Source organism: Sebastes umbrosus, chromosome 17 (genome assembly GCF_015220745.1).
Source record: "Sebastes umbrosus isolate fSebUmb1 chromosome 17, fSebUmb1.pri, whole genome shotgun sequence".
Taxonomy (NCBI): Eukaryota; Metazoa; Chordata; class Actinopteri; order Perciformes; family Sebastidae; genus Sebastes; species Sebastes umbrosus.
Window position 1 is genome coordinate 20,360,861 of NC_051285.1, and position 12,797 is coordinate 20,373,657.

Consider the following 12,797-nt stretch of genomic DNA (forward strand, 5'->3'; position numbering starts at 1 on the left):
TACCATCTCACCATTTGAAATACTGTTGTCAACAAAATTACACATTTTTATTTATATTACTATTTTATATTTACTTATGTTTATTTTTATTTTAACTGCACTATTTTATGCCTTTGATTCTCATTTTGCTTTTTACTTGTGTGATTTTTCCTTTTATAGGTACATATTTTATGAGCATTGTTGAAGGAACCTGACACCAAAGATTTTCATTGCTAATGACTGCTTTGCTGGAATCGACTTATAGTATGACAAATAAAGAACCTTGAACCTTGGCAAGTCGCTGACTCACTGAGGTGAAGCTTTGCAGTAAAAACTAAAATGAGCAGCGGTAATATTACAAAGCATAGAGACGCAGATTTAATGAGTCAAATTTAACATCGTGATGCTTTATTCACACACTCTCGCCACAGCGTAGAAAAGCACTATTGCCAAATAAGTGACAGCTTTATTGTTTTCTGTAACCAGTAATGCTACACTGGTTACAGTAAATGAGCTAGAGATGGTTGGATCAATACTGTGGTATCGATACTTTGATACTCACAAGCTACTCATTTGGTATTGATTACTTAAAAAAAATATCGCTAATAAAATTATATTGGCTAAATACAAACACGGGTGGCTGCATCACTTCCAAACGTTTTCTCTACTTTTGTTTAATGTTTGTGCCAAATCAGCCCTGACATATTTAGCTGGCCAGTGTCACATGACTGTGAAAACCATGTGACATCAGAACCTAGCGCACAGCGGTGCACTGTCGCACACTTCCACATCAAATCTGAGAGAACGGCAGAAATGCAACGCAGCGTGGCGTGGTGCTACTTGTCACCTGTAGATAAAAATACAGCAAGACGCACTATCCATGACTATATAGAGCCACACAGCAACACAAGTAGCCTCTTCAAATATTTAAAAACAACACATCCTGGAAGTTATAAGGAGGCTAATACATTTTATTCATAGTATCTCTGTAAAATATTGGACTATTTTTTTTTTACACTTAGTGGCACAAACATTTTTATTTAATTGTACTCACATTTTGCTTTTGTAAATGTGTTATTAATGGCTGGTATGTGTCATGTGGCTTGCCTCTGAGTGTAATCATGATTCATGATTGTAAAAAATCACACACCCATTTAAGAAATGATCAGTATTGGTAAAATTGTAACAAAAAGTATTGGTATCGTATTGAATTAGAAAATTTGGTATCGCCCATCCCTACCCTCCGCCTCACTCCCCACTGCTCCAGAGAAGGACAAGCTACCGCTACCTCGCTAACTAGCCAGCCATCCGTCTCTGGAGCTGCGTCCGCTCTCTGCCTGGCGAGCTGCGACCACACTTTACGGCCCAACTTAGAAGCGTTGTCACCATAACAACTAACAACAATCGCCATTTTCTTTTGTACCAATCAAAAGGCCATGGAAAACAGTACAATGTCTGTTCTATTTCTATGATTGCAATGCAATATGAAAAAAAAACACACGGTCATTGTTTTTTAGTTACTTTAGAATGAGCCGTTTATGTCTACATAGTGAACGGGTCCCCTCTCCACAGAGTCCGCCATGTTTCTACGGTAGCCCTGAACAGACAAACCAAACACTGTTAACTTTTCCTGCTTTGGCCGGAGTCGACAACGTTACTCGCTCCTGACGTCGCTGCTCTCTCTCTCTTGCTTCATCACTCACATACACACACTCACACGCACTGGCTCTGCTCCAAATAGTTCTAGAGAGGGCCATTCGCATTTTTTGCATTGGCCACCGTAGCACTCCAACACGCTTGGCACACGGGAGAGGCTTCAGTTGGTTGTAATCTCCTCATCTCACCGCCAGATCCTACACAATGGACCTTTACAGTTAATAACTGTATTTTGCTCCTAAAGGTCAGCCCACCTTAAGCGAACCTGAGCTGTTGTTGTAGCTAACTTTGGGGGTGACCCCCTTCACTTTAATCAGCAGGTGACACACAAGACACGGGAACTTGTCTTGGGAGTTCTAGCATTTATTAACAGCCTAAACTGTACACACACTACACTGCTACGTTCACATGTATAACGTTAGTTTTAACTTCATACTCACCGTCCGTCACATATACCGATCTCTCTCTCGACTGCACACTCGCTAACTTTACGGGCCGCCTGGCTGGCAGAAACCTATGTTGTCTCGTCACCCCAAAAGACACATGAACTTTCTAGTAAACAAACACAACGTTTGCCTCTTCGGCCTCTGTCTCTCTCAAGACCGCACACACAGACACTCGCTTACGTTAAGCACACAACATACGCACTACGAGTTATTCCTTAAAGCAGTTGGCTACCTGTATAACACGTTAAAACATCTTAAAAACACATAAATCCCAGATGATCGGGCCTGACGGGGAGTTGACTTAGGCCCGGCGGGCTGCTAGGCTTCCAACTAATGACAGCTTATAATTTAGGCTACTGTAACTTAACACATCCCTCTGAAGTCCAAGTCAAGTCTCAAATCACTGTGTGCGCGACTTAAGTGCAACTTGAGTCTAGGCTTGTCGCGGTGATCAGTGTTACTGGTGTTACGCGGTGGTCGGCCATCCATCGTTTAGCTTTTTCACAGACATAAAACCCATTTAGTTAATTTTGCCGTATCAGCGGCATGTTATCAATAGACAGTCGGATGACGGACGCTACAAACTGACAGTGAATGTGTATGCTCTATACGGAGTCTGAGCTCAGAGTAGCAGGTGTCATATTTCACACACATGGGTCGAGGGAGAGTTGACAGACCGAGAGATGGCGGAGGATTTGGTGTCGAAGCGAAAAGCAAACGCGCCTATTTGGCAATATTTCAGATTTAAACCTAATGCTATAACTATATATAGAGAACCATAACGTTGATGAGGTAGCGTTAATCGCTGCAAGGCAAGGTCACAGCCGGTGTGCGCGGCGCAGCGGCGCCAGGTAGATCCCTGCGGACCCGCAGTGAAAGCTCTACCGGAGAGGCCAGACACACTGCCACCCAACGGTAAAGCTCAAAATAAGCGCGATACACATATTGACCGTCATCTTTTCTTGTAAAATGTCCGGTGTAATCGGTAAAACCGGCGTTGTCACAAGTTTATTAACCGGTGGGAAATTTTCCTCACCGTCACATCCCTACTTGAGTCCAAGTCCCAAGTCCAAGTCCCCATCTCTGGCTCATGGCCCACACATGGACCCCCTGCACTGCTGAATAAACCACCCAGAACTAAAAGAATAACTACAAAATACAATTACACACATTCCTGATCTCCTCTTTTCTGTCACAAAATGAGTGTCAGGAGAGGAAGGGAAGGTTGAAGGGAGGCGGTGTGGCGGGGACACTGCAGTAGAACATGGAACAATAGGCGCCCTCTGGCATCAACCTCTGGACAGCCCAAGCTGCTCACCAAAGACACTGAACTCACCCACAATGAACCGCTGCAGTGGGAAGGGAGGCTTTAGAGAGTTCAATTTCCAACACAATTGGCCGTATTCTAGTCCTTTAAATGCCAAGGAGATGGTGTGCAGCATGCGCCTTTGTGAGGAGCTTTGCTTACAGCGAGTGTCCTCTAGCAGGAGAGACAGGGAGAGAAAGACGAGCGAATTGGAGAGATGGCGAAGACAGGCAGGGTGGGGGGAGATGGTATGGGGACAGAAATAGTGAGACTGTGTAAATGAAAAGGAAGAAAGAATAAGACTGAATGACTGGGCGAGATAGAGAGTAAAAAAAAATAAAGTACAGAGCGAAACGAGAAGGGTAGAGAATGTCTCCTCTGGCTGTCGTTTCGCCAGCCTCGCAGGGACCGTCTGAAGGACAATGCTGCTACTAGTGGAGTGTGACGTTTGTCCTCTATCCAATTCACCACGGCCCCAAAGAAAACACACTTACAATCAAGTGTCGATCATGCATCTCATACACAATAAACTCTTCCAAACAAAATACAATGCATTATAGTAATACACAATGCAGCCTCTATGTGAAAAAAGCTTAATGTGAAAAAGAGATAACATTCAAATGAGGTGATGTGAAGTCATTGTGTGCCACAGCAGGCCTAACAAGAGATCACATTCAACTGCTGGGAATTTTACCTCGGACACCCAGTCCTTTCTTTTGTTGAAGGAATCATTTTACTTTGTACACACCTCCATAATGTACTGTAAGTATGTAGTCTCTTCTCTACAGCATATATAATTTTCTTGTAGAAACAAAAGTAGTATTTTTACCACACAGAAGCTCAAGTAAATATAAAAACTCTTACTGACTTCAAGGACAATTGTTTCCTTTCTTCTTGTTTTGCCGCAGCAAAAGACTTTAAAGTTGTCACGATACCAGATTTTAAACTTTGATACAACACCAGTATAATAAAACGATACTCAATACGTGTTTCAACATCACGGCCAAAAGGAAAAAAAAAAATAACCTGCACACAGTGCTGGTACCTTCTTCCTAAACAGCGGTGAATAACACCAGGAGCAAATGCCAGGAGTTGAGCTTTCATTAAAAACAACATTAGCATTTAGCATTTAAAAAGCTATTTTTTAAATGGAGTCTGGTGCAGTGCTCATAAAATGCACCGGGGCTACATTACATCACTTCCAGCAAACTTCACGGAGAAACAGTGAGGGCAAAACAGCATCACTGATCTGTTTTAACCTAATCTAACAGATTCTGCATTCTCATGTAGAGTCTGTAGGCAACGGGACAAGGTTTTGGTAGCGGAAGCGTTTCTAGTGTCCGTTTGTAGTCCGAGTAGTACTGAGCAATCACGTTGGAGCAGGCTTTGGTTGAATGTACGTAAACAGTCCGTGTGGAGCGCAAAAGAAGCGGAACGCATCGACTGAAATGCACAAAATGCAATCTTGGAACCCCCCGGCTATCATCTGACAAAGATTTAGCTTTTTATTGGTTTAAAATTAGCTTCGGTCGTACATGTCGTCACGCAACTCCAACTCCAGGCTCGCATCTCAAGTTGCTAATCATACTGTAAACAATGAGCAGCGCACGGAAAAGGAAGTCTTGACCTGGATATCCGTTGGCTACACCGGAACCCCAGAAATATAGCCCCTTGCCCTCAGAGGCTTACCCGTCAGACGCAGATGCTGTCAATGGGCTGTCATTCAATTAACATATTTAATCACGATTCATTCTGACATCTACCTGTTTGTGCCTCTGCCTCCAGTCCACGGATGTATTAAGAAAACTGGATACAGCGTTGGAGGCGGGGCCCCGTTCATTCCTATGAAAGTTGCTCAGTGGCGCATGATGGAGCAAGCGCACTCGGTCACGGGGTCACGGCCGTCACGCTGTCGTCACGGCTTGCTAACTACGTCTCCCAGCCGTCGCTCCAGCCTCGATCTGGGTCTCATTCACATGAACGGAGGAAGGGAAATAACTCTGGATTCGGCTCTTAGTGCATTTTACAACTTTCAGGACAATGATTTAAATAAGGAATATTCAAGTGTTCATAGTGGGAAGTTGATTCACCTCCAAAAAAAAAATGATACACTGAGTTACAGACGTCTCTTTCCCGATGTAAGTCTATGGGAAAAGTCTTTTTGGGCCCAATGGCATCACGTGACGGACACCGAAGTTGTAGCCACTACGAAAACCGGGAACAACGACTGGCGCTCTTCCTTGGGGCTTGCTCCAGTCACGTGGTGCGTTCGTTGCTGGAGAGAATGCCGTAACAGCCACAGGTAGAGGACCAGTAGATTTTCTTAAACGTTGTTTCATCTGTGCAGCCCTGGATTGAAAATCTGATTGTCGATCTGTTTTTTTTTTTTTTTTAATAGCTTCGTTAATTATGCATTCGTTAGTATCAAAAGTAATGGAGATTGTATAGTTTTAAACACGTGGTATCGAAAAGGTATCAAAGTATCGATACGTTTGACAACCTTACTTGGAGTGTTAGGCTGGTGTTGTGCTTCAGGGTTTGGATCAGAGCAGATTTAAAATGTTGTTGCAATGCAACTGCATATGTAAACTGGACACCACTTGTAAAGTAAAGTGTGTCTGTGTTGCAGGTATGAAAGCATTCCAGATTAAAAAAAGGGGAAAAAATGGAATTAGTTGTTAGAAACATGCTCTTGCCTGCGGTGCTTTGCAAAGTATTAGAGGCACTAAGTGAACAATTATTTTCAGAACGTGCAATCATGGAATAGGCACCATGGCTTTTTAGCAGAATTGCATTGTGTAACGTTTGGATTGTTAAATAAAGAATGTGTTATTTTTATCTCTTTCAGTGCTGCATAAAAAAAAAAAAAAAAAATCCAGAATTATTTTTTCATGAATCAATCTCAAAGATAAAAATGAACACAGGTGGGAAATTGATTTGGACTGCCGGGCTGCCAGATGCCCATTACTGGAACTGTAAAATGGGCCCAGGCACTGGTTTCACTGATAATATATTCAATGTCTTTTCCTTTTGTGGTCACGGGGCAGCTGAGCCATTAATATTACACAATCACACCAATGGCTCTGATCAATTATTTATGGCTTCTGTGATATTCTATGCAATTCATCTGGAAGACCTGTTGTGTTTCTAAGATGAAAATATCCACTGTTTCAAATTCCTACTGGAACAAAATATCAAAATGCTAGTTGGAAGAAACGGCAGAGAGCGCCGCACCTGCCTCCTGCCTCGGTGTCACACTCGATATAAATACGTCCGCTGTCATCAGAAAAATTGCCAAGGAGGCTGTTTCTCCATCATTGTCTTCATTTGAAGGGCATTTTGCTGCCCAAAGGCAAACGCCTGACACACTCCCCGAGCGTGGCGCCCATCCCCTTTCACAGAGGGCTGGCGGTGCAGCAGACAGGAGAGAGAGGGAGAAAATAAGAGAGAGAGAGAGAGAAAAAAGCCTTCGTCTCAAAGCAGACCTCACACTGGGTTCTGTCACTACAGATCAAAATCCCCTCAAAGCCATAGATCACTTCCACTACAGTTCACATGTTCCACACTTAGAAACTGTTTACCAGACTCAAAGAGTTTGCCTGCGCGGCGTACGTGCACGCGCCGGGTAGATACAGTAGGAAAAAGGAAAGTGAGAGTTTGCAGGGGAAAAAAAACAGCCTTCGATCCGAGCACTTAAACATTTATACAGGTTGAGAGAGAGGATGAGTCGCTCACTGCAAACAACATCTATATGGCAAAACAGCCCGGTTCACTGAGATGCCAGCTCTGCCTACAAGTGAGCTGACGCGGTGTGACAAACAGAGAAGAGTCTGGCTCCTTTCTCTCGCGGAAATACCTGTCAGTGCCTGTCGAGTACTCGCGCACACAGTGATACATGCACACAGCCGGGGACAGTCTGTCTCCTAAAAAGTTCCTTTAACGTGCCTATGTGAGGATTCATAGCCAATAACAGCCGTCGCACCAGGGCTCCGGGTGAGTGACAGCCCTATATGTGCTTACCGGCGGTTTAAGTCAGGCCTGTAAGCTTGGCTTAAACACACACCGCCGCCACCACAACCACCCGCCACCACCACCGCATTGTGGCGCATGGGAGGAAACCTGTCTTTGGAAAGTCCTCTGCATGAGAGAGAAACGTCCCCTCATCTCAGATAAGGAGCCGATGAGAGATAGCGATAAAGTCAGTGCTTCTCCCCGGGCCTTATCTGATGCTGTTATCTGACTGCACAGCGCCCACCATCTCTCGCAATCTTTACACCCTTTAAGCACCTTCTCTGAAACACTCACACCGGCGCCATCGCAGGCGCACGCGCTCAAACATTCTAAACGCCGTACCAGCTTATTGATTACTTTGACACGCTCCCATTGTTGAGCAGATGGTACACCTAATATCATGTAAGATTGGAACTGTTCTGTGTTATCTCATGGGGAAAGGACATCGAATGACTATTTTCTCACCTTTCAGAAAGACAGAGCAAAAAAAAAAAAATGGGAGAAAGGAGAACGGACGGCGTGCACTTACCTCTATGTCTGTTAGTGGTCTTATCAAACATAAGCATGGCGTCGTCAACCTGGAAGACATAAGAAAAAAACATCGACATTAGCTTAATCTTTTCAGCAAGTACCTCGCATCACCTTCTCCCCATTGAATCACATCTCATTCTTCTCACTGTAATTATTCTTAGAATATATATTCTCGCCGCTTTACACTTATTTCTTTTCTAAGCACCTCTCTCCTACATAATCACTCCGCGGTCACAGGATTATTGTCAGGTTACCAGTTCTCTTTCCTGTCTTGTACATTTTGATTTTAGCGTTGTTTTTTCAAGGTTCAAGATTCTTGTCATTTGTCAATTCCAGCAAAGCAGTCATTGGCAATGAAAACCTTTAGTTCTTTCAACAATGCTCATAAAATATGTATATATAAAAGGCGAAATCACACGAGTAAAAGTAAAATGATAATCTATGGCATAAAAGAGTGCAGTTAAAATAAAAATAAACACAAGTAAATATAAAATGTAAATTTGTAATTTTGTGGAAGACAGTATTTCAGAAGGGAAAACTGGATGTAAAGATGATGTAGTATGTATATGCATGATGAGAAGTAATATATGTACACAGAGGTGTAAACAGGAATGCATTATGTTTATATATAAAGATGATATAGATGGTGGCAAAGATGGAAGTGAAAAGTGGCAATAAGAGAGAAAATTAACAATAATGACAAGCAGTGAGAAAAAACGAAGAACTGTGTGGACAATATGTTTATTTTTGATGAACACCGATGTCCGGTCTTGGGGGAGAGTGACAGATAGACACATTACACTAAGCGAGCGTGAGACAAATGGGATCCTCTCCTCATCTCGCAGCCGCGGCGGCAGCAGCATCTACCATAATATCATCCCTCATCATGTCCAATAAAGCCACACACAGACAGACAGCTTTTCCCCCACCCCCCTTCACATCCCTGAAAAACGGATTCTCTAGACACACTCTGCTTTCTATATAACTCTGAAGAAATGCTTAAAAAACTGAGTGAGGCGTGCTCATTTAGCCTGTGATTTTGTCTTGGGAGAAAAAAAAAAAAAAAAAAAAACAGCAGGGGAAGACAGCAGCAGCAGACAGAAAACAAAGAAGGAACACTCTGCACCATTCACTCTCTGGTTATGGTCTCTAGGTAAGTGTAACGGTGTACCGAGGAGGCTTGATGCTGTGCAGGAGAGAGGGGGGGAAAGATGTGCGCACAAGCGTGCGTTTTCACGGGAGGGTGACAAAGCTTCGGGAGGAGATGGGAAGAGACAAGAATAGGGGTCTCACTCAAGCCGAACTGTCTGATTGGATAAAGAGAAGTGCCTGGCAGCCAGGCAGACTAGCGCTGGCACACTGTTCATGCCACCCTCTTGCCACACATTTGGCACACAAGACGTTGGCGCAGCTTGTGGGGCTTGGTTACTCACTGCACGGCTCGCAGGGCCACATGTGACTCCCAGGCACTTTATTTGCACCTCCCGGAAATATTGCCAAATATAGTCAGCAAAAGTCATATGGATTTTAAGTAACCTATATGCGAGGTATATCTAGATTTCACCCATTATTATATGGACAGAGTATTGTTACTCCTTGCAAGAGTGCACAGAACTCAGCACCTACAGAGCCTACAGGTGGATGCCGGCATATGAGGTGGGGCTTATAAAATCCTACACTGCAGAAATGTGTGCAGTAGGACAGAAACAGCTCCATCAATGACCTTGAATAAACATTTAAACTAAAGCATCATTTAAAAGGTCCAGTGTGTACAATCTCTAGCAGTCTATGTGACGTTTAACCCTCCGAAGTCCCAGCCGACATTACTATCTTTAAGAGGCTTTAGCGCGCTCAACTCAACTCAACTCAATGAAGTTCGGTTGGTATCATATCAAACTAAACAACCTGAGGAATCAACAAGCTAACATGGTTGATCCATAGATACTATGATATGGTTGGTACCAATGGACCAACCATGTTATCTTGTCAGGAAGGAGGCTAAATAACGCTCCAAATTTAGGCTACTAAATTACTTACTAAAAATTTGGCATGGCCATATTCACAGGGGTCCCTTGACCTCTCACCCTCAAGATATCCTTTACAAACATGACCGCTTTATGATAATCCCATGAGGTTTTGGGGCAAACACCATGCAGTTTTTAGTTATTTTCGCCTTTTCTAAAAATGGTGTGTTTGAATATTTCTGCATACTGGGGTTCCTAAACAGTCTTGGAATTGCATAGATTGGGTATCACTGTAAAGCTGAGACTCTTGTGGATCCAATAAGCCCAATAACATATGCATATGTGATGATGTTAGTCCCCATAGTAACCATTTCATATAGTGAGACCAATTTTTGAAATTTGACCTCACTTTATAAAATGAACAGTTGTGACCTCTATGATAATCACAGCCTCATGAAACTTTACAGCCACAAACTAGAGACCTATAGGGCATTCAGAGGATGGATGGCTTTCCTAGGTATATTTACAATAAGGGTGTTTCTGCTCACCATCAAATTGCTGAAAAATGCAATTCTTGTAGAAATCTCAAAATGTCAAAAGTTTTTGATACCAAATCACAGCATGGCTTTTTCTATGGTTTTCCTCAAGGTCTTTGTGTCTTAATGTGGTACTTTGGAGGGATTAATGATCATTGTTATCAATTTTCTAGTGGTAACAATAGTATCAATCCCCAAAAATTGCTGCAACAACTTATTAAACATAAATGAGCATTAGAATTTCTGATTTATGACTAGAATAACTTGACGCTCAGTGCTGAGCTGCATCTCAAATTAATCTTTCCCAGCTTTCAGATGATGTACACCACTTCTATGTGACATATAGTGCTGAACTGATATCTCCCCCTAAAGACCTCCTGTAACCCCCCTAAAAAAGACAATGTATGTGTGGATCTCTAAGGGGTTAACAGTAAAAATCAGAAGGCCAAATATAAATTAATTGTTAATTGTGAGTATAAATTCACTTGCGTTACAACTGTAGCTTCTATACAAACACTAACAAAGTCATTAATTTCCCCAAACTGTTTCCTCTGTTAACACAACACACAAAACATGCAGCACAAATAATGGAAGTTTGCTGCGTCTCTGAAAAATGTGCAATCTGATGACTGCATGGTGGGAAAACATATAAAAGTGGTGTACAAATAAACAGCAGCCAAGCAATATCACCTGCAGCAACAGTTTTATAAACAGACATTTATAATGTCATGTAAGCTAACCTTTTTGTCTCATGCCAGGCGATCTAATGAAAATCGCATTAGAGCGAGAGGAAGTGGGATAACTGGAGTTTGGAGTGCAGTGGGTTGTGATTTCATTGCCTGAGTTTGAAGAACACAGAGTAACTTCTGGATTGTTTTTTTCTACACTACAGTAATCCCATTGTTACGTTAAGTACCTAGGCAGATAATTACACTGTCTTGGAATTAAATGTGAGAAATCTTTTTTTTATTTTTCTGGCTCCTAAAACCAGAACCACTTTATAATGTCTCCACTTCTGACAGCGTGAAAGCTCCACGGCAGAGCAGAAGATGGAATGGCATGTTTACCAACTATGGTAAAACGTTTAATTTGACAAGTGTGGCTGACAGCCTGTGATCATTTACATGGGAGACAGCAATTTATAGCTTTTGACTTCTGTCATCTAATATCAGGAATACTGAAACAGCCAAAAGAGTTGCAACGCCATGCAACGATAGATGTGCAGACAAAATTGGCCGGCGGAGAATATTCTGTTTTCTTAAAGAGGACCTATTATGCTTTCGTGCCTTTCCCCTTTCCTTTAGTGTGTTATATAGTTTTTTTGTGCATGTAAAAGGTTTGCAAAGTTTTGAAGTCCAAAGTCCACGCCAAAGTAAGTTACTCTCCCCCACAGAAACACTGCTCCTGAACGGCCTGAAACGCCTTGTTTGAAGTTCTGCCTTTTCTTCCGTAACGTGGTGATGTCACCAAGTAATACATCTGCATAATACCTGCATAGAGGCTAGTTTGGCACGCCCTCAAGGAAAGCTAGTTAGCAGAGCTGGAGCGGAGTCCGAACAGTTTGGTTCGGTTGACCAATCACAACAGAGTGGCCAGCAGACCAATCAGAGCAAACTGGGCTTTTTGGGGGGCGGGCAGGAGGTGAAAAGAGTTCCTGCATGCCGGTATGACCAAAATAAAGCGTGTTTTTGAACATTAAAGCATGTAAACATGTTCTAGTAGAACATGAGAACATAAGATGTGAATCTCCCCTTCTCTCTTGTATACTCCGCAGCTCTCACACAGTCCAACAGCTGACCAGCCACATCTACCGGCATCTAAACAGGAGGAAGGAAGTGGTAAAGTAGTAAAGCCCGCCTCTTACTTGATTTGATTTGCTGCCTGGCCCTATTTGACATATGGGAGCAGTGCGACTCCGCGCCTGGTGCTGAAAAGTTAGGAATATTTTCATGCACGTCTAAAAAACGCTAGAAAAACGCGACACGCGGCGCAGGAGAGAAACACGTGACTGGCGCGCCGTACCATAGGATAATAATGGTTTTGCGGGCGACGCGTTTCTAGCGACACATCTCCATGTGATCAGGGCCTAGAGCAATTCAACATGTTCTAGTAGAAACTCAAAAATACAAGTATGCACTTTAAAATAAGCACAACAAGTCGTCTTTAAAGACTCAAAGAAATGGAGTTGCTTTCTTGAAATACAACTGTCGACACAGAGATTGATAAGGAACAATTTTCTAAGTCTACTCTGTGATACAGTGGGGACATGAAATTCATCAAAATGTAAAATGATACCCACAAATAATAGACACAACATAACACTATTCATGACCTCTGTACTAGTATGCAATATGTTTTTGTTACTATA

At 42.7% G+C, this 12,797-nt stretch overlaps 1 protein-coding gene across 14 annotated transcripts in view; it reads right to left on the reverse strand.

Moving 5' to 3' along the window:
• The window catches only part of LOC119475931 (RNA-binding protein Musashi homolog 2), a 331,608-nt gene that overhangs the window by 137,254 nt on the left and 181,557 nt on the right, over positions 1-12,797 (reverse strand). For all 14 annotated transcript variants that reach the window (XM_037749069.1, XM_037749064.1, XM_037749067.1 and 11 more), the window contains one exon: positions 7,928-7,976. In XM_037749069.1, the coding sequence (XP_037604997.1) occupies positions 7,928-7,976 (49 nt within the window). The remainder of the gene's footprint in view (positions 1-7,927; positions 7,977-12,797) is intronic.